This window comes from Corvus cornix, chromosome 4, assembly GCF_000738735.6.
Source record: "Corvus cornix cornix isolate S_Up_H32 chromosome 4, ASM73873v5, whole genome shotgun sequence".
NCBI lineage: Eukaryota > Metazoa > Chordata > Aves > Passeriformes > Corvidae > Corvus > Corvus cornix.
Genome location: NC_046334.1, coordinates 54,575,247 through 54,598,256, shown reverse-complemented (window position 1 = coordinate 54,598,256; position 23,010 = coordinate 54,575,247). Strand labels below are relative to the sequence as shown.

General features: G+C 37.6%; 1 protein-coding gene across 1 annotated transcript in view; it reads left to right on the top strand.

The window, feature by feature from the left end:
- The window catches only part of RBPJ (recombination signal binding protein for immunoglobulin kappa J region), a 29,807-nt gene extending 8,838 nt beyond the window's left edge, over positions 1-20,969 (top strand). Inside the window, exons 3-10 of the mRNA XM_019287004.2 lie at positions 1,406-1,571; positions 2,700-2,874; positions 4,371-4,508; positions 4,723-4,835; positions 6,958-7,098; positions 13,220-13,375; positions 14,120-14,223; positions 15,027-20,969. Of these exons, the coding sequence (XP_019142549.2) occupies positions 1,406-1,571; positions 2,700-2,874; positions 4,371-4,508; positions 4,723-4,835; positions 6,958-7,098; positions 13,220-13,375; positions 14,120-14,223; positions 15,027-15,342 (1,309 nt within the window). The 3' untranslated portion in view covers positions 15,343-20,969. The remainder of the gene's footprint in view (positions 1-1,405; positions 1,572-2,699; positions 2,875-4,370; positions 4,509-4,722; positions 4,836-6,957; positions 7,099-13,219; positions 13,376-14,119; positions 14,224-15,026) is intronic.
- Positions 20,970-23,010: the final 2,041 nt, after the last annotated feature.

The following is a 23,010-nucleotide window of genomic DNA, read 5'->3' as shown; positions in this document are numbered from 1 at the left end:
TTTGTAGAGGACCAATACCACGATTCCCTGATCTGGGATGGAAAGCAGCGTAGGCCTCTCCTTTGCTCCCTGCAGTACTTGGGCACCATCATTGCCCTCACCAGCCTAATAAAAATGTGAGTCCTGCTTATCCTCTTGCTTCCTTTCCACTCACACGTGTGTGTGTGCGCGTGCGCATCCATTAATGGTGTTTAATAGAAGTAGGAATACCTTAGGATGGAAAAGAGCTTTCGGATCATCAAGACCAACCGGTGACCTGGCCTCTGTTGCCCAGGACTCCCACAGATACTTCAGAAACTGAATAATTTTATCCTCTGATAATTTTCCATGACTCGGAGCCTACAGTTCCATTCACCCCCCTGCCCTGACAGCTCCTGCTCACCACTGCAGCAGCCTGCGGGTGGCACAACTGGCTGCTGTCCCGGCATGGAGCCTGCTCCCCTTGCCTGGAATTCAGGTGTCCCAAGCCCAATTAAAAAAAATAAAAAGCAAAGCCAGAGAACCCTCACCTGTAAGGTAGGAGTCGTTGGGTTTTAGAAGTGGCAAGTTATAACACTACTCTCCAAATTGAAGTAAATAAAATACTACAAACTTTTTCATGTTCCCGTCCTTTACATCCCTCCTTAGTTGCCTCACAACTGGAGGTATTCATTCCACTTTATATCTTTGATCATAGTGAAATGATGATAAAAAACCTGCAGCTTGTTTGCTAGCTAAAGCCAAAGCTTTTCAGGATTTGGGCTTTAACAATTTGCAGAAGCTTCAAGACCAATGCATTGTACTATAATGCTGAATTTAATTTTGAATGTATTGTTGTAAGTAACATCTAGACTGATTACAGTCAGTGCTGCTGAAAACTAGGCCTTATTTTTTACACATACTGATGAAGATATAAAATCGTCTGTTCCATTTAAAAACTTGGGAGAGATTTATGCATGGATGGAATCAACTCCCTCCTTGCTTATGACAAAACTCTAAATGTTTAGGAATTGTAGTCAGCAGTTGTCCATTAAATTAGTTTGTGGAACTGTTCTATGTGTATTAATTGCTCCATCATGTTAAGCACCTGCAAAAGCAAAAGACTGTAATAACTTTTGAGGCCTTTTTTTCCTTTCTTTCAGAATCTCTTTTTAAGGTAGAAAGCGTTTTATAGAGATGCAGACTATTACCTGACATACATTGAACAGGAAAGATTCTCAGTGACACTGCAGCTACTGCTGTTTTTCCTTGCTTTTTTCTTCTTTTTTTTTCTTCTCTTTTTTAATTTGCATTTTAGAAAATCTTCAAGACAAATGAAGGGCATGCCTGTATAACCTCAAGTGCAGAGTGTGTAGGTGAAAGCATTGGGAACATATCAGTTTGTTTATCTGGAAAACTAATTCCATAATGTGTTCTTCATTTTCAGATTCTTTTGTCCTCCTCCATGTGTGTATCTCATGGGCAGTGGATGGAAGAAAAAAAAAGAGCAAATGGAGCGGGATGGTTGCACTGAGCAGGAATCACAACCATGCGCCTTTATTGGGATAGGAAACAGTGACCAAGAAATGCAGCAGCTGAACTTGGAAGGAAAGGTAGAAAAACTGTAATAAACCACTCAGATAACTGCAAAGGATGTTATAGCTACATGGTGCATGTTTCAAGGAATGCCCTTGCTTATTTTTGAAACCTTTTCTTGCACTCTAGGCATTGCATAATTGTTAAAAAAAATCCCTCAAAAATACTTAGGACAATTGAAAAGTTGGATTTCGCTCATAGGGTCATAGCAAGGTACCCTTTAATTTGTAGATTGTTAATGCAGAATCAGTAAATTGTTAGGTTTGGTAGCCATCAGTGGCTAACTAAAATATGGTTTCTGGCCCAAACTCTCTGTCGCCTTCCTTGGCTTGCATGAGTGGATAATCTGATCAAGGCAGTATCAAAACATCTGCTGCTAGAAATATTAAGTCCCTTTGCCTAAAAATACAACTGAAGTAGCATCTTAAAAATTGAGTAGATTATTTTTTACAGTGGTGTAAATTGCTTACCTTAAAAGATTTTTTAAAAATATATTTGTGATGACTTAAAAGGTTGGAGTAGAACTAGCAGCAAAAGTGTTCATTTTGCCTCGTTGTTTCATTAAGCAGTATTTTATAGCTACGTAGTATTTTCAGCACAGTCTACTAGAAATGCTTCATAATGCTGAATAGGAAAAGAATAATTGAAGTTCCTTATGAGATTTTTTTTTTTAATTCTGCTGACGCCTAGCATAAACACTTAGCCAAAGGTAACTTCCTTGTGTTTCAAAACCCAATCATTTTCCATCCTTTCAAGAAAAGTTTAGTTCAACACATTTTCTGCACAGGCGGTTCCTTGTGCATGCCCAGTGTACTGTCTGTACAGCCCTAATCAATTGTAATTTTTAGTAGTGCTCTTGGCCCCTCGGAGGTGGCTTTGATACAGTTAGGGTCTCCAATCATGTTTTCCAGTTCAGGTGAGGGTATTTAGAATGATCATAGAGTAATGAGGTTGGGTGCAACACTTCACAAAGCTAAACAGTAGTCATAAAGAAATGCATATGGAAGAGATAGAAAAAACCAGTTTCTCATCTGTTTTAGAAACCTATTGTGTTAGTTTTCCTAATTCATTCGTAATTAAATATGCATAGTTTATTGAACTGGGTTGACTTCAAAGAAGAAACCACAGTATATTTTCACCTACAGAATTATTGCACTGCCAAAACATTATACATATCAGACTCAGACAAGAGAAAGCACTTCATGTTATCGGTTAAAATGTTCTATGGCAATAGTGATGACATCGGTGTGTTCCTCAGTAAACGGATCAAAGTCATCTCCAAGCCTTCTAAAAAGAAACAGTCACTGAAAAATGCAGACTGTAAGTATTTCAGTTTTTTCTTTATGTAGCAATTAATTTTGTTTCCTACTAATTTTTTGTTACGTATTCTAAGGTCTGACTACAAAGGAAATACAACAAAATTTTCAACTTTTGATTTTTAGCTGTATTTCAGAACTGTACACATCAGTGTGTTTTTAAATGTTCTCATATAAATAGGTTACCCTGTTGAGTTTTATGCAGTCACGGTTAATTATTTAGTAAATAAAAAAGGCCCACTCAAACCCCCATGTACTCTGAGGAATGAATTCATGTAGACAGATGTATAAAGAATGTTCTACCTCAGATTTCTAAGCTTTTGGATCTCTTTAACTGCCACAATCTGGTGCTTAGAATGTTTTGATCAGTATCAAAGAGATTGCTTTCAGATTGTGATAAATGTTATCCAAACTGCACTTCGTCACATCACAGCCACCTTCTTACTGTCTCATGCCATTTTCATGTTGTTCTTATTTTTGTTTTGCATGGTTCATTTTAAGTAGTCGTTTAAGAAATCTGTATGGTGATATTTCACCCAGATTTATTTGCTTACCGTGTTTTTCAACTAATAATATCTCTGGTGCTACTGTATAATTGGGAACGTTTTTGCTTTTCCTCCAACGTTTTTTGCCTGCATACCACTGGAGCACCTCAAGAGATACCCTTTTTTTTTGTTTGTTTTTCTCTCTCTCTTCACTAGTGCTTTAAAAGGCTCTTCCATCTGTGTTGGGCTGGAACCCATTCACCTATGGAATGTGGATCTCGGGGCCGCTAGCTTGGCACATGACTAAAGGCAATCTGTTGCTGTGCAGTTCACGCCCGTGGGCTCAGAGTATGCACTGTTGAATTTGTATTCAGACAGATAGTTTTGATGGACAGTGAATATGAAACAAGCAATGTTCAATAGTAAATATGAACCAAGTAGAACAACATTCCCATTCTGATGGCAAAATTTTAATTGCTGGTTTTTTTTAGGGGAGCAAACTTTACATTTCTCTCTTTTGAATTATTAGTTAAGATCAGATCTGAGAACATTTCAAGTTGCATGGTTATAATTTGACATAGTTACATCTGTCTTCCTTTCAATTGCTTGTGATTGTAATAATTTTTCTTTATATTTGAAATATTCTTCAAATGATTGCTGAAAGTTGTCTTAAGTACTTCACAAGGGCAAGCTAAAGCTTCTCCTTAAATAATCACTTGTTGGAGAACTATGAACAGTTTTCAGCTGGCAAGCACTGGCCCATTTGGCTAAGTGGCAAAATTCTGTGAGCTAGCATGCCTTTGGAGAACAGACACTATGTATGTTATTGCACTCATAACTTTAAGACTATTTTTGGTCTTTCACAAATATAAATATTTTCTAAATTAACCAGTATTTGATAATTATGTCTTGATTTCAAGTATTCTTCAGTTTATGTTATTTGTGACTTTTTTTTACTTTTCTATGTAATAATGAAGTAATTTTATAATCTCAAGTCTGTATGTGTTCCTTGCAGTATGTATTGCATCAGGGACAAAAGTGGCACTATTTAATAGACTTCGATCCCAAACAGTTAGCACCAGATATTTACACGTAGAAGGTGGTAATTTCCATGCCAGTTCACAACAGTGGGGAGCGTTTTACATCCACCTCTGTAAGTAAAAGCAATTCTGTGAATTTTTTTTCACTCTTTTCTTCATCCTCACAAAAAAGCATCCTACATTTTTTCCTCCATATTAATTGCCCATATGCAGACTTGTTTTGTTACTGAGTATATATTTGATGTAATAGCATGATGTTAAATGTATCTCCTATCAAGAAAAACAGTGATTAAAACAACTAATTCTGAAAATTCCTGTTTCATGCAGTGGATGATGATGAATCAGAAGGAGAAGAATTCACAGTGAGAGATGGCTACATTCATTATGGGCAGACTGTCAAACTTGTATGCTCAGTTACTGGCATGGCACTCCCGAGACTGGTACAGTTCAATTTCTCCAATGCTGTAATTAATTTATAGATGGCAACTTAATGTAATTCCATAGCTGGGTTTGCAATGTTTACAGTTTTTGGCTTTGTGTGTTGCCTTTGGGTAATACATGTTTTATATGGAAAATGGCATTTATTTTAATGAAAGCATATTTTTGTATCTGCAGATTTTCTGTAAACAAAGAACAACTTGTAAAATAAGCATAGGGAATTTTTCAGAATTCAAGCCTGCCAAAATCGGTTAATCTGTCTATTTTAAAAACAGTATTGTAGATTCCCCTGTTCCAAAATGCTTTAAATATTGATATCGATAGATGAGTAAAATATTAGTAGCCAGTAGGACTGTTCCATGTGTTGAGTTCCAGCACAGCTTTAAAAATGCTTGACTGATTTGAATCTAAAAGCACTTCTATGTACTCCTGAGGATACATGATATTAGTACCAGCTTGCAAAAACATTTTTTTCATATTTATTAATAATATTTGTTTTAAGTCTGAAACATGGGAACTGCCTTTGGAATAATTAGTTAAGGTTTGTGAACAAAAAAAAAAAAATTACTTCTGGATAAACAGTAATGGCTTTTGTAAATATGGTTAAGTGTAATTATAGATTTTTTTTTTTTCCTGTTTTATGCTCTTAATGCCAGCCTAAGTGGAATTTTATGGAATTAATAATCAACAGTGCTTCATATGAGATCTTCTGTGAAATTGTGGCTTGTCAGCCTATTATGAGCTTCATACAAGGCTCTGCTAATTCAACTTTAGGTAGAAGCCATCTTCAGAATGCGCCAATATAAAAACAGCCTTCCTGGAGTCAGGCTTTTGTTCCTCTTCCCAGACTTATTTTGCTAGGACTGTAATGAGAAATTCTCTCCCAATACCAAACTTGGCTAAAAAAAAAAGATAATAGCCTGCTCAGCGTACATGGTACAGAATAAAAATTTCACTGAGTTTTTTTTTGTTTCCCTTAAATCACATTGTTTGACAGTAAAATCCAGACCTGGTTACACTACTGATGTGGTTCAAGCACATGAAATGCAGTAAGAGGATGTCACTTTTTTGTGGGCTTCATGTTAATACTTTCTTATTACTGAAAAGAGATGCCATCATTTATTATTCCAGAAACCTTATTTGTAAGTAGAAATAGATTAAAACAAATCAGGCTAAAGGTTCCTGTTTTGTTTGCCATTGGGAAAATTTGTCATACTGCCTTACAGGACTGATGGAAGGTGATGCAATTAAAAGGTAACTTGCAGATATATTATAAGCAAATGCAAAGAACTTAGAAGAAAAAAGTTAACCTTTAAATTTATATTGCTAATAATACTCTTCATTATCATTAGATGTTGCAGAGGACATAGTTGGCTTCCTGATTGTCAGCTTAGAAATATTCAGGCACTTTGGCTGCTGCATCTAGTAGTGTTGCATAAAGCATTAAACTTCTTTCTAGGAATTGAGTTAAAACTATGAGCTACAGATTTTCACTCTCTAAGGGAATAGCTTTTGACTTTTAGAAATAAATTGGTTAAACAGATCTGAATTAAGTCAGCAGATATTTTTTTTCACTGAGGTGCCAGATGTAAGGAACAGTTGTTCTTTGCAGTTGTCTTCAAGTAATATTTAATGACCAGCTGTTAAGATATGTTCTGATTGTTGTTTCCAAAACTCTACTTAAGGACATCTCAATATCTTTAGTTAATCCTTATTTTAATTATTCTCCTTCAGCAATCAGTTTGCCACAGAATGTTGTTGATCCTATCAGTGGTGAAAGCTGTAGAAACATATTAATTACTAAGAATAGTAATTAGTGATTGAAGATACCAATATAATAATTGCTCTTTTACACTAGCAAATGGGACAAAAGCAGATTTTGCTGAAGCTTCAATTTTTTCCCCCCACTCCTTGAGCAAAAATAGATAAAATATCTATGCATGCAGCACATTGTAGTAGTACTGAGTGTGGCTTCAGTGTCATTCTTGTTTCAAAGGCACTAAGAACTATGAATCTAACGTTGGTATCAAAATGAGAAGCATGGAAATGTTAAAAAAAATACTTTTCACTTCCTTTACTGACTATATGTATGTCTTAAATATATATGTACAATTTTCATCACAGATAATTCGAAAAGTAGATAAACAAACGGCATTATTGGATGCAGATGATCCAGTATCACAGCTCCATAAATGTGCATTTTACCTTAAAGACACTGAGAGAATGTATTTGTGCCTTTCCCAGGAGAGAATAATCCAATTTCAAGTAAGTTGTTTAAAACTATTTCAACAGATGAGAAGCGTGGTTGCACGGTTTTCCCAAATACTCCCAAAATATATATGAATGCCATTTTTGTAGTAGGTTTTGAATGTGAGTCTAATACTTTGTCTTGAAAAGAGAGGATGAAAAGCAACGAATTGTTATCTGTGCCTTTCCAAATCTGTTTTTCTTTCCTCATAATTTTCTTCCATGTCTGTCTAGAAAATGAATTCTGGTTTCTCCAATGGAGAAAAAGGAAACACACTAGAAACTTGTGCATGTGATCATGATACTGTGGTTTAACATGTTGGTATATGCCAGTGGAGCTGCACCACTTATTTGTGTGTCCATTTCTAGGTTACAGCAAATAGGAAATGATACAGTTGATGACAGTGTTGTTTCATTATGAACTCAGTAGAGATGCCATGTGTTGCTCTTGGCTAAGAGTGTAAACATAGACAGCTGTGGTAGTTGCCCACAGTAACTTGAGAAGCCACAGAAATTTGATTCGTAAAGAATATAACTGTCTCAGAAATATTTTTCCTCCAGCCAGGTGGAGAAGAACATCGGGTTTTATGTCTCTTGTATGTACAGACATGCTTGTAGCACTTCTACATGGTAATTCCTAGCAGGCCAACAATGACCCTGAGATTGGTTCAGCTGGTCAGAGCATGGTGCTAAAAACGAGGTGGTGGGTTCAATCCCTGAACGGGGTCAGTCCTTACTTGAGTGGGACTTGATGACCCTTGTGGGTCTCTTCCAACTCAGTGCTAAAAACAAGGTGGTGGGTTCAATCCCTGAACAGGGTCAGTCCTTACTTGAGTGGGACTTGGTGACCCTTGTGGGTCTCTTCCAACTCAGTGCTAAAAACAAGGTGGTGGGTTCAATCCCTGAACAGGGTCAGTCCTTACTTGAGTGGGACTTGATGACCCTTGTGGGTCTCTTCCAACTCAGAATATTCTATGACTCTGTGAAGACTTTGGCCAAGTTCAGGATTACCTAAGTATTGCAATTTTCTATAAATATTTTGGGGGCAGCTCAAGTAACAAAGGGTGTTGAGAGATAATGCTGTGCTCCAGGAAGATGGCCATGCTTGGGAAAGATTCAGGACTTCCTCAGAACAGCTGTACCTTCTTGAGTAAGAAAAGTAGAGATAGGAAATTAGAATCTAACATTTAAGATTTCCCTTAATTTAAGGGAAGGGACAGGAAGGCTTGGTAAAGACTCAGTTGAATTCTCTCCTGAATTGGGATAATGGAAAGAGAGTATGAGAAGCTTTGTTCCTATTTCAGTAACATATTCATGACCTGTGGTTCAGAAGGGACTAGATCTGTTGTTTCTACCCACTGCACACAGCAGAAATACGTATCTGTCAATATATATTCTTGTAAAGGAGAATGGACTATTAATGCCTTGAAATGGCTACCTGAAAACAGAGGCTGGACAAGAAAAAGAGAATAAAATCTGGTACTTATTTTAAGGGCCTTCAAAGGTACACCTTGGGAGTCAAAAGCCTCCAAGCAGCTCCACCCAAGATGGACCCTGGGTCATGAGTTTCTCACACTTTTATAAGTTTGGTCCATTTGCATATCAGGGTTAATTTTCCAATTATAATTTCAAGTAATGATGTAATTACCCCGAATTTGCTCCCCCTGTCCAGAGGCTCAGTTTGCATATTTCAGGGCTTGGGACAGCAAGGTGTCCTTGACTTCAGGCCCCAGAGAGGATTTGTTATGTCTAACCTAAATGTGAGAACAGTAGCTAACAGGCTATATGAAGTGTCAGCGTTACATACTAGGCAATACAGGCTCTGAAAAATATAAAAGCTAAAACCTAAGGTATCACTATCATTTAGAAGAGAAAGCCTTGAAATGTGAATTACAATAACTCAGGATCAGCCTGCTATTTAATCATTCTCAGAGTACTGTATGGGAAGCGCTGAATGAAGAAGCAACTCCTGCTTTTCTGACAGCTGCCTTAGTTCAGCATCCTGGAATTGCCTGTGGAGCTATCAGGATGTCCTACCATATGACAGCTGGTGAGGGGTCAGTAGCTCTGACCGAGGAAGCTGTGACCGCTCCGGAGAGATGGTCCCAAAAGAGATCGTCTTCCTGAGGCCCAGTGTCTTCTGTCAGCTGCTGGCCAGGAGGGCCTGTGCAGAGGCTGTCAGCTCTTTAATGATTGTCAGCTCGTGATTCCAGCTCAGCTCTGCAGGGCAGCCTCCAGGCCAGACCAGGGAGAGACGAGAGGCTCATGTAGCTGTTCTGCACGAGGCAGCTTTATTAGTTCAGTGAAGGGGAGCCAGGGACGAGCTCTCTCTGCCCTCGAAGGGGCAGGGGGCTGGCTTTATAGGGATACAGGGGGTGGGTGTCAGAAGGTAAGGGCCAATGGGTTACAAAGGATCTGCATAGGGTCTCCCAGAGGATTCTGGGTTTGTCGTCTTCTCGCCCGTAACTGAAGAGTAGCTCCCTTTCCAGGGGAGTTCTGCTGGGAGGTTTAGGCAGTCTCCTTATCTCAGCAGATGAACCTCCAGGGCGGGGGCTGAGCATACCCCACACTACCACACTTCAGTTTCAGCAGCACTCATGGAGCCCAGTCTAATAAGAGCTCTGAACTTTCCACATGGGTAGTAGTTAGATAAAAGGATAAGCCCCTGTCCTGAATCCTCTTTGTGGAGGAGGTAGCTGCTGCTTATACTTGTTGAATAAAATCTGGTAAATTGCACATCAGGCTGTTACCGTGCTTTGGTAGGTGAAATCACATTGGAAGATAAACTCGGCCAATGTCAGGAGAGAAATCCTGTTTTATCTGGGTTTTTTATTTTGGATCAGAAGACAAAGACCAGGGAAACAGCATGTGTATACTGTTCCTATAGTAGGAATCTAGACAAATTATGGTCACTGTTGAAAAAAAAACCAACCCAAAAACCCCCAACATAACCAAAATGACAATAACAACAACCACCCCCCAAAATCCTGGAAACTTTGGGATGGCAAGTCTCTCTTTGGTAAATGGAAATAGCCCTATACAGAGACCATAGAGGCTTAAAGCAAAGAGGCTGTAAAAAAGTCTGCAGGTGAGCATGAACCTTGAAATTCAGTTGCTGAAGTACCACCCAGATCTCTCTTTCAGGACATGCGTGTGTTCTGGGGCACGGAGAAAGGATATAAATCATGCCTTACTGGATCAGAGCATGGTCCATGTCTGTGTCTAGTCTACCAGCAGCAATAGGAGTTGGTGCTTACAGGAAGCTGGTGGATCTGGGTGTGTTTCACACTCCAGTGTGGTTGTACTCTGCCAGCATCCACACTTCTTGTACCAAGCATTGTTAAAGGCTGCATCCCTGACTCTTTTAGTGTCATTCTGTAATGTGTACATCGGTTTGATTAACTCAGAATGTGCAGATGTTCCTTTTCTTCAGTAATCTGTGTCAGAAAGTTCAAGAGGTTTCCTGTTCTCTGTGTAATAAACTTTTGCTGTATTTATTTTGAATGATGTAACAATTTCTGTGAGTGATTCCTTCTTCCAGTTTTGCAGTATTTAGTGAGCAACAGTTCTGCATTCACTTAGCCATCAACATCTTAATTTCTTCTCTCCTAATAAATCACGGTCTTCTCAATTTCTTCTCATAAGTTCAGCACTCCTTGGTGATTTTAATTGCCCTTTCTGTCCCTTCTCTTGTTTTTTGCTCTGACTTTTTTAGACAGGGAGACCACAACTGCACACAGTATTACAGAATTAGGTGAACAAAGGATTTACACCTTTGTAGTGTAAAGACAGCTTGTTCTCATCACTTTTGTGTGCTGGTGTCCGCCATGGTGTCGTCACTTGCAGCTGCCACCGCACATTGAGGTGGTGGTTTCAGAAAACCGTCAGTTGCAACCCTAGGATCCCAAGTTGTAACTTCTGTCTCCAGTTGAAGCCAGACAGTACATGAGGTACTAAGCGTGATGTTAAGCCATTTTAATCTCCCAGTGCCACCTGTTGAGAAAATTTACTTAAAAAAGGGAAGGAAAGAAAAGGTGAGAAATGCCCCCGGAGCCCTATTTGGAAGTGACAAGGAAGAATGCTTCTCTACAAAGGGAATTGAAACCTTTCAAAGATTTCTGTAACAGAAGGAGTAATGTGTTACTGAAATGATTCTTGATGCAACAGGATTTTGAGAACAAATTCTGTGGCGTTCGCCTTCCACTTCATGGACTTAGGAAATCTGAAAAAAGTCAGTCAAGGATTTTTACAGGGTTGTTCATTTTTTCATATCCGTGGTTTTATTTGTTATGACTCAAAGTATATCATTCCATGCCAACAAGAATTGCAATCAGCCTATAGGAAAGGTGCCTTGCTTCAAAATAGTATACAGCAGTTCCTATATAATGGCTTCTCTTTTGAAGTTGGGTGTTGGAGAGGATGAAAGTTTAGTAAGGAAGTTTCACAGATACGTAGGCTTGGCAGAAAGATCTCTGAATGTAGAAACTGAGGAAACAGATAGAAATGAAAGCAAGTTTTGATATAGAGTAAAAGATGTTTTGCTGAAACATTGACCACTGAATAACTGAGAAGGCAAAGGTTGGAGATGAGTTGGAAGGAGATTTTTATGAATAGGACAAAGGTATGTGACTACAAACAAAGACATGTTTTTCACCAAGTAAATAAGTCTCAAGAAGAGCATAAGTAAATAGAAAACATGTTTTTACCAAAAAGAACTATTGCAGGCGAACAAGAAAGCAAGAAGAGAGGTCTGAGAATTTTCCACTGTAAGCTTAAATTGTAACTTAGTTACTCTTGTGATTGGATAATAATGACTATAATATGGTGATGGTAGTAGCTATGATAGGCTATAGGCAAATGTAAAGGTATTGTGTATGGTGCTTATTGGTTGTTATGTATTAAGATACTCAGCAAAGAAAAGTATCTAATGCTTTGTAACTTTAACAGAAAGGGGCTTCAGGTATGCCTACAGCTGGAGCTGGCAGCTGTAGGGCTGGCTCTGGATACCCACTCCCTGAAATGCTGTAACTTCGCCTATGCAATAAACAGCTTTCAAGAGAGCCGCCTGAAGTCCAGACATCCTTTGTGAAACTTTCTCCTGTAGTTGGGCTAGTAATTCAGAAGCTCCATATGTTTCTGATGGAAGTATTATTTGGGTGTCTTGAGTTTGGAAAGATCTGTAGTTACTATCCATGTTACACACTTCCTTGCGAGCTGTTTTCGATGCTTTTTACATAATCATACCAGAACGAAGAGTCCACATGAAAATACAGCTTTGATTTTTAACATCTGGTCTGGACAATTCATGCTAATTGAAGTTTATATGCCACTTTGAAGAGTGAAGGTTACGGTTACATACCGATATATCCTTAAAACTTAATGGAGGGAAACAGAATCTAGCTGTTAGAATTTTTTTCTGTGCCAGTGTTTGACCTCTACACAAGTTTCTTATGAGTTGCTAGGTGGTGAAATTGTTCAGGGGCTTCTGTTGCCATAAAAAAATACTTGTCTGTGTATTTTCTGTGTATCTATCTATCTGTATATATATTTATACTAATTTAGTAATATTTAGAGGGACACACTAGATGATCTTTAAGGTCCCTTCCAATGCAAGCCATTCTATGATTCCATTATTCTAATTTGCAAGGCTATCATTTCAGCTTCTCTCCTATGTCTTTGCACAAACACTGAAATATAAACTTGTGTTTTCCATCATTTTGTGGAGGGTGAAGAACTCTAAAAAGAAAAAAAGGCCCACTTCAGTCTTCAGCTGTTTTGGATGCTTTGTATTAATTAAAGATCTGTTTTAAAGCAGCTACTTCTAGTTGCTGTAGTTTTTTTACTGACACCTATTGAATAACATTAAAATTTTGAAAGTTGAACTAAAATAAAACTCAAACATAAGGTTGGAGAGGTGACAGTGTCCTAGGTGAGAGTTATGGTGTTCTCACAAATACTAGTTTTCTAGTAGTTTTTCTGAAATATGAAGGCTGTTTCTCTAGGCCATTTTTTAGAGGAAAACATAAAGAAATACGTTTTTTGAAATAACAGGCATTATTACTGGCTGAGTTGGTTTTTAGGTCTGTGACTTGACAAACATATCTACAGATCAGATTTAAAACTTTTCTTTCTCTCTAAGGCCACTCCATGCCCAAAAGAACCAAATAAAGAAATGATTAATGATGGAGCTTCTTGGACAATCATTAGCACAGACAAAGCAGAATATACATTTTATGAGGGGATGGGTCCAGTCCATGCTCCAGTGACACCTGTGCCTGTTGTAGAAAGTCTTCAAGTAAGTTTGTAGTTTGTTGTAATATACTGTTTTATGTGAGATCGTTTTTATCATAGTCATTTAACGTTCATGATACCCTTGTGAAATACTGTAGGAAAACAGTGTCAATAGCTTTATAAAGAATAAAATTACTTTGTTGTAATAATTTTTCTTACATTTCAGAATACACAAGTCTATCCATTCTAGGAATAATACTAATATTGTTGTATACAGTAAGAATTTTATTTCTGAAAGTACTATGGTAGTGATATCCCTAGGATTTCTGTTTGATTATTTAGAAATTGTTTTTGACTCTTGCCAATTATAGATCAAAGAGAGCCTTACTAAAAAAACCCCCAGTACTTGGCAGAGGAAAAACTCCCCTAATACCTTCTCTGAAATATTTTGTTCTCTGTTTTCAAAGACTTGTTGACATCTATTCTAAGTGGCCATTATCAAAACTTCGAAATTCTTTCATAGTATCAAATTAATTGGCAGTATCTTTTGGACGTGTTACTTCTTTATATTTCAGTTGTGTAGATTGTGTGTGTGTTTTGGTTTTGTCCAGCTGATAGAAACAGTGTTGTTTAAAGTTCTTACCTGTATGTGAAGGTTTTGTTTGTGACTTTTTTTGGTTGGTGGGGTTTTTTGTTTGTTGGGGTTTTTTGTTTGTTTATTTTTTCCTGAGGGGAGAGTGTTTATTTTCATTAATATATATATTTGGGGGGGATTTTTTTCTTCTTTTTCTGTTTGCTCCCTTTCCAGTTGAATGGTGGTGGGGATGTAGCGATGTTGGAACTTACAGGACAGAACTTCACTCCAAATTTACGTGTCTGGTTTGGGGATGTGGAAGCTGAAACCATGTACAGGTACAATATTTTTTATTACTTTTATGGTGTCTGTGTTCTACTGGGTGCTTTGAAGAGTGTGTGCTTGTGTACACACTCAGGTGTACACTTGTCAGTGCTGCAGAAAGGGGTCTGGGAGTACTGGTTGCCAGAGGCTCAGGATGAGTTAGCAATGTGCCCTGGCAGCAGGGAGGCCAGGTTGCATCTAGCTGGTGAAAAGAGGTGACTATCGCACTGCATTCAGCACTGGTGCAGCCTCACCACGAGCACTGCATGCAGTTCTGAGCCCCTCAGTTTATGAAGGATGTTCAGGTACTGGCATGTGTCCAGAGAAGGGCAGCAAAGCTGGTGAAGGGCTGGAAGGCCCTAGGAGTTGCAGCTGAATACTTTGGGCTTATCTAGTTTAGAAAAAAGAAGGTTGAGAGGTGATCTCATTGCTCTCTGCAGCTTCCTGAGGAGGGGAAGTAGAGAGGGAGGTGCTGAGCTCTGCTTCATGCTGTCATGTGCCAGGACACATGGGAATGGTTCAGAGCTGCACCACAGAAGATTTATACTGGACATAAGGCAACATTTCTTTACTGAGAAGGTGGTCAGATGCTAGAACGGGCTTCCTAGAAAGGTGGTTGATACCCCTAGCCTCTCTGTGTTTAAGCAAATAAAGGGCATTTGGCCTTAATAATATGATTGTAACTTTTGGTCAGCCCTGAAGTGGTCAGTGTGTGCACTAGTTGAATATTGTAGGTCCCTTCCAACTGAACTGTTCTGTTCTATTGTATTCTTTCAACTTAAGTACATTGTGCTCAGTTGACTCTCCTGTTTTTCAGATGTGCAGAGAGCATGCTTTGTGTTGTTCCAGACATTTCTGCATTTCGAGAGGGTTGGAGGTGGGTCCGACAGCCAGTCCAGGTTCCAGTAACTTTGGTCCGTAACGATGGCATAATTTACTCCACCAGCCTTACCTTTACATACACACCGGAACCAGGGCCACGGCCACACTGCAGTGCTGCTGGAGCAATTCTCAGAGCCAACTCAAGCCTCATGGCTTCCAGTGAAACAAACACAAACAGTGAGGGAAGTTACACAAGCGTCAGCACAAACCCCACCAATGTCACATCATCTACAGCAACTGTAGTTTCCTAACTACTGTTGTTTGTCTGGACTTTAATTGACTTTTCGTGCTACATTCAAGAGAACTGAACAATTTTTGTGGTTTCATGGGAAAACACTTTCGCATTTTAGGTGATATGATTTGAACCTTGTTACCTGCAAGTGCTGATCTTAAAAACAGAAGCCACAATAAAAAAAAAACCAACATCCGAAACATAAGAACTTTATTGAAAATCTATTTTTCAGCTGTGTTTTTTTTAGTGGGCAAGAAACAAAAATGTGGCTGGGATACATGTTGAGCAAACTAGAAAACATGAACACAACATAGTTTTTATGGACCAAGGAACTTGTATAAGCTTTAGTATAAAAGGTACATTTTCACCATACCTTTTTTGTATCACAACATATAGTACACTTTTGTTACCAAATAGTTTATATTTTTTTTTTCCTCTGAGCTTTTGCTCTGAAGTATATTCAGGTTCCAAGCCTGACCATGCTTGTATAATCTAATTACCATACTCTTCCAGTTTTAAAAAAAAATATATATTTTTGGTCTGTGGCTGGAACTGTTCCTTTTTTTAAACTGAAGTCTTGTGACTTTTTATGAACTGAAATTGTTTTTATTTCAGCAAGTAGAACCTTGTAAAGGCCAGCATATTTTTTTTAAGATTATATGAAGTCTGTGCAAAAGCTTTAAAAAATGCCTCTGCCTTGCCTGCAATACATGCAATGTATGTTAACTTTAGTGCTCTGTTTTCAGTCATTGTTAATAGTTATTTCTGTTTTTCTTTTTTAAATATGTATTTATAGTGATAATTCATGAGGTTCTAACATTACATGAGGTTTTTTTTCCTAAAAGTGGCATCTCAAGCAGTCATATTAATGATTGTTCATGTCACAGGCATATGTTGGTGTTTTTGAAGGGTTGTTACTGGGTTACTCCCCCTCTTCCTTGCTCAGTCATATTACATCTGAAAATGTTTCAGGATCTGTTCAGGTTTTTCTAATCTTGTACATAATTTGTATTAAGTGTAAGTTAAATGTTTTATTTCAAAAGTGGAATGTTCCCAATAACTTCATTTGGCAGCATGTCTTCTGTCTTGTTGGCATGTAACTGAAGTACCATGAGAAGTATGTGCTACAAATGGGATTGGTAGGTGATGCCCTTCATCACTTAAGAATCACAACGAGCATGTTTTTCTTCATACTGTTCAGTCAATTAGGCCAGGCTTTTGTGTAACACTTGTATTGAGAACGTGCTTTCATTGTGAAGTGATCATACAGTAATAACTAGAAGTAAATTTTATTACTTAGAAATGGGCAAATAGAAAATCATAAAAGCACTATGAAGATGTCAGCTCTTCCCATCCTTGTTTCCTGTGGGTTTCCTTTTCCCTGCCAACAGCTTGTGCAACATTCAAGTCTTCTCTCCAGCATAAATTCAAGGCTCATTTGCACTTTGACTTTGTTGGTTGTTGCATTTGTATTTCATTTTGACTTTACCATATTTTGTCCCTCCTTGTAGACCTGCCTGCTTCATTTGTATTTGAAAGTATACCCCAGTAGTTCATTTGTAGTCCCAGAGCTAGGCATAGACTTGTAGGACAAGTTCTGACAGTGTGATCTTCCTCTTTAAAAGCCAAAATACAAATTTCTTGGTGTGTTCAGCCTTTTCTATACCCTGAAGCAAAAGTCACAACTGCTGTGTAAATGTGAACCTGTGGTTTCCTACAGTGCGTTGCTTACAAGCTTACCTGTTGACCATTTTCATAGGGTTTTTATTTCTGACCACTTATTCCAGTTTCAACATCCACCACCATTTTAAGGCATCATCTCTGCACCGTATCTGTGTACTCTGACGCTCCATTCTATTTGTTTGCTTTAGTGCTCCATTGTATGTGTGAAAACAATGTGTTTAAAGGAAGAAATTGGTTATAAAGCGTATTTAGCAGATAGTAAAATCAGTGCCACTCTCCTCTTAAAATGTGCTTGTATTCTACCACAGGCCTTCATACTCCTTATTCTGTATTATGAAACGTGTTCCCGTGATGTAGTCGCGATGCTGGTTCCTAGCACTAGTGAATGCTGCCTCACCTCATCTCCATTTCAGTGACCAAGGGCAGGATTCATTGTGGCCTTATCTCTGTTTTAAACTGTTTACTGGCATTTACTTGCAAATCTGTTTACCTTTGTATGTGCTGTAAAATTTTGGTTTATTGTGTTGTGGCAGGAATCATTTCACAATGTTTTTGTTAGAAGCACATAAATATCTTACAGTACAGCTTAGTTCAAGAGCCACAGATTTTCATCACTAATTAGACTGAGAATTAAAATAAACAAGATACATATATCAGATCTAGAGGGTATTCAAGAAACCATGATAGACACACAGCAGGCAAACCATAGCAAGCCTTTTAACCTTCAAAGACTATTTAAAATAGCTTTTCAGAACTTGACATGTGCTTTTATACTCATTATTTTAAATTTTTTACGTATAAATGGAATACTTTTTATATTCAGTTTCTTTACGTGCAGTAATTTTGCCCAATAGATATAATATCCCTTGACTTGTAAAGATTTAGCCTAATATCTGCTGTTCTACACACTACAGCCAAGTGGGTGAAAAAAGAGCCTATTCTGCTTACAAGACCATTTTAAACCACATTTTTTCATTTGGCTTGTGGCTCTCTTGTTGCCAGTAGTTATTCTGTAGTACAGAAATGGTCTTCCAGGTCCTTACTGTTGTTAATACATGCAGTTGTTCAGACGTATTATCTTCCTGAACTTTTTTTCTGTGGGGTGATATTGTTACATATATTGGCCTTGTGAGCTGTTAATCAATTTTCATGCTATTAACAATATCTCGAGATTTTGATAAAACTACTTATAGAATGTTTCAGTATGAAACTCTTATAACTGTTCAAGTCTAGCTGTTAAGTCTGCTGTTAATTCTGTATACATAGAAATTGAGTCTGTGTTCAGAATGTTGTTATAGTTCCAACTATAGGAAGAAAAAGCAAAGTGAGTGCTCTAATTTAGCTATGCCTTTTCTTGTTTTCTGTCGTTTGGAACTGTGTTTCAGAATTCAACACTAGCATAGTCTTTAATAACCTGCTGCTGATGTTTTTCCTAATTATTTGCCCTGAGGGCATCCCACAACTGTGTTAATAATGGTATTCTGTACTTGTTTTCATTGCACAGACTTATAAAATCAGAATGGTTACCTGAAAAGACATTAACTCAAGACATAAATTGATGAATTCCCCATACAGAAAATATTAATACCAAGTGAAACAAATTATCTATTGGAAGTAAGCTACCCACTTGTGGATTAAATGACTCCATAGGGATGTCCATCTTGAAACTAAGATGTTCTTCAATTATTAACCATATTATTTACTTTCTTTCAAAAGCAGCTGTGTTTATGAGTACTGAACAAATGTGTATACTTTCCTGTGCCAGACTTTTGACTTTGTTTTCAAGCACTGTACTGTGGGATTGAGTGGCAGCTTTGTTAGAAAAAGAAGTATATTAGGGTTTCTACTTAACCCTTTTAGGACTGAACAATTTCTTCCCTTTAGAAGCTGTAAAATAAATGAGCAGTTCTAACTTCGTAAACATTCTGTCTATGTTCAGCACTGCATTTGCCCCATCTGGAGGTGCTATGCTAACGTCAGTTTTTAAAATCCTGTAGCATGTGTATACATTCAGTCTTAAAAGGGTTATTTTTACAAACTGTGCACCTGTAAAGTTTCTTAGCAATAAAGGTAGAAAAACGAGCAAGTTTTTACCATAATTTTGTAGAATGAATTGCTCAGTTCCATATTTCATCAAGAAAACCCCTGCAATATGGGCAGTTTTGAGGATTAAATAAAAGTGAAATGTAAACCACATAAAAGTGTTCTTGTCAAGTGTACTCTGTGCGTGTATGTGCATAAACTATCGGGTTTCATTTTTTTCTACAAGGCTAAAGATAAAATGCCATGTTGCTGTGACAAACATAATTGAACATCTGTATGATGATACAAAAGTACTTATGGTTTGAACAGGTGTTGAAACTTGCCACATTTTGTTGGTTTTTTTCAATGTTAACCAAGGAATATGGGTTTGTTTTTTGTTTGTTTTGTTTGTTTTTTTCCCCCAAATGAACAGTGAGGTCGTCTATGGAACCAGAACAGCACAAAAGAAGACCAACCCTGGGAGTGAAAAGTCATCAGTACTTGTGAGGCTGTGCACACTGGACTCCACTTAAATGGGATATGGAATGTCCACCCAAAAATCTAAATTGGTTTCATTATTGCTTGTATTATTGCTGAAGTTAGATAAGAAACTGTTTTTTAATAATGTGTAAAAAAAAAAAAAGTTTCACTTTTTTATATAATTTATTAAATAAGAAGAAATGAACTGTGTTTAATTGTTTAACTTTAGCAACTTCATTATTGCAACTAGTGCACCTGACTCCTTTTAATCCTGTTCTTAGTTGCAGACTCTCTGACATTTCATTCAGTTGGTTGATAATTAAAGCCAGAAATTCAGTAAATTAGCTTATTTCTTGTTTTGACAGAATAGTAGGTCTGTAAGGAACAGCTAGAAATTATGCAGTCTCAGTTTGCAAGCACAAGTGACACAGTCACTTGAAGAAAGTTTTTGATATGGGAAGTGGACATGGCAGAAAAAGAATATAGAATAGCAGAAGCCTACCAGTACTAACTAGTTTGGTAGTAAACTGATAGAAGAACTACAAGGTTACTTGTAAGAAAGACTGTGAAAGGGCTAAAAGTGGTTGTTAAGTAAGGGAGGCAAGAATAACAACAAAAACAACAAAAAAATCCCTGGCTTTAAGGAAGGATTACAGACTTTTTTATTGAAACATCTGCAAAGGTGTTTGCCACTAAGACACATAAAATAGTCAGAAACTCAACAGTTGCAGAACTTCTGTTTTTTGAAACAGGGACAATATGGACATTACGTCTCAAAATTATTTCCAAGACCCTTCAGTCATTTTCTGAAATGATAAATTGATTCTTCTGGAACAGAGTGGAAATTAGATCTGAGGTTTTTGCAGAGAAAATGGTCACTTGCTGAACTTTAATGTTGGTATCATTGGAAGAAACTGCATGGGATGGTGCTGGTCTTAGAAGAAGAACTACAGATAGAAAAAAAAATCTCTTTATCTAATAAGCCTTGGCAATTAGCTATATAAGTAGTACCAGTAATAAATCCTAGTAGGATCCAGAGAAGAAGATTAAAAGGAGAATGATGTGAAGTAACTGGGCTAGAGGAAAGGATTCCCTTAGTGTTTACATGTAATATGTACCACTTCAGAACATTCGGAACTACCGAGCTGGGTCAAGTGGTTGGCCTTTCATAGTGCCCTGTTTAGATTGGAGTTGCATGCTGCTGAGCAGGGTAGAAAAAACTGTGTGCTTAGTTAGTGTCTCTGTAAAGGATATTTATTTCTGATAATCCAGTAGCACAAGCTTAGCGTTAGGCCAAAAGCATGAGGAGTTAGAGTCCATATTACTTAAAAATACTTTTGTATTGATATTCAACTTTAATGATGTATGCTGAAGAGAGAGAAGTTGAGGAAATCTTGATTCTTTGTAGAAGCAAACTTGTAAGTTATCTGAGAAAGTTCTGATAAAATCTTTTGAATTTGACATCTTTCAGGTTCTGTATCTCCTTCAAGTATGGAAAGGGATGGTTAAAAGTTGGATATTGTCTTTTCTGTGTGCTATTGCCTTTGTATTCTAGACTCAGTTCCCTTATTTTTCATGTGTACTTTTCCAGATCCTTAATTACATTTCAGTTTTTCTCAGAATGTATAAATTTTGCTGCATAATTTAGGAGAGGAGTTGGTGTTAAGTAATTTTCAAGACTACATGCTGCCATCTCTTGGTGCTGTTTCTACTGCTGGACTGTGGGGTGGGGAGTAAGAAATGTTAGTTTATTGTTTCTTAAGCTGCTTGTAGGTACCTGGAGTAGAAGGTTCTGTAGACCTGGCCTTAATGATCCACATTAGTTTAGGGTGGCACAGTTTAGAACCATGTGAAGTTTTCAATTCCTTGTCTGAATTTAGAAACCCTTTCCTTCTTATTTATCTTCTAATTATATTTTCTGCCATGTTGCCCCCTCATCTATGTTCATTGAAACCATCAGTCTTGTCTTTTGTTTTATTTGCTGATTTCTTCACTGGGAAAAGTTGTCTGTTTCCACCTCTGTGAATCCACATGGGTGCATTCACAGGCAAGATGGGACCTTGTGCTATTCGAGCTACTTCTGTGCCCTACCTCCATCTCCTCTTTCTACTTTGGCTTCTCCTGAGTGACTTGACTTTGAAGCCTTTGACATTTACAAGTAACTGATAGCAACTGCATTCATCTGTTCATTGCTATACCTGTACATTACAACATTTAAATAAATTGCCATCTACTGGTCGTCCTTCAGAGAAGGAAGGATTTTGATACAGAATCTGCAGCCTTACAGATCATATTATCAGAATCCTTCCAAGAGCTTCATAGATCTGTTTGGAGAATAACTTCAACAATTGTATAAAAGATAGAAGCACAGACCTAGAGATACTATGTTTTCTATCTTAAAATTGTTTTACTAGCCAACTGGTGACAAACATAAAATTAGTTCTTAAAATCTCTTAAGTGAGTGTAATTCTGGTTTGATCCCAGGGGGCTTTTTTTTGTTTATTTTTTTTTAGAGACTTTGTTGTAGTGTTTCTTCTTGATTTTGATAATTCTAATAAAATTGTACATGATCAGTTTAAAATCCAGCCAGGGTATCTGCTGTGAAATGGGATGTGATCCTGAGATCCACGTTGGTGGTGTCATTACACATGTAAAATGGGACAGCAGTGCCTTCTAACTTCATTGGTCTCTGTCCAAGTTTCTGCATGATACTTCTGTATGTGCAGTGTAGTTGCAGATTTTAGTTCAGGGCTAACTATAAATGCTTCTTTCCCTTCATAAGCATGTCTTGTGCAGCACCATATAGATATACACACATACAAAAAAAACCCAGGCACAAATGGTTGGTTTGTATCTTGTTAGACCTATTTTACTTTGTTGCTGTTTGTTCTCTGTTAGGTCTGCTTCAAATTCCATTTCAGTTCTTTCACTGCCAGTATTTTTTCTCTGTGGAAATTGGGAAAGGCAGTAGAGGATTCATAGTGATTGCATTTACTGCCTTAAAAAACACAATTGGAAATTCTCCCAAAATGTGAGAGACCTAGGAACATTATTAGATTTCTACATGAAAGAAATTAGGTTAGGGAGTGGCATATCTGATTTTTAGTGTATTCATATCTTAGTCCTAAGGCAAAGTTTTTCTATGCTTTCCCTTTGAAAGAAAGAATTCTAAATTTCTCACACTGTAGCAGTTCTGTGCAATTCCTTGTTTGCCAGATTCAGAAAACAAGCACTTCAGTATACAGACAGAGTAACTGCAGAGTTGCATCTTGATGTCAGTGCAGTTTCTAACACAGCACCTGCTGCTTTGAGGAGAGAAAGTGAGTGGTCCCATTGTTCCTATACCCTGCTCAGCTTTTATAGGAGCTGCAGCCTGGTAATTTCCAGCATTGTGGGGAGGTGTACTTGCTAAGGTGGCACAGGCTGGCAGTCTGCAGGAATGCAAAGCAGGATGCCTTATGAAACCATACAAAGAAAAGGTGTTAAATCTTATATAGGCCAA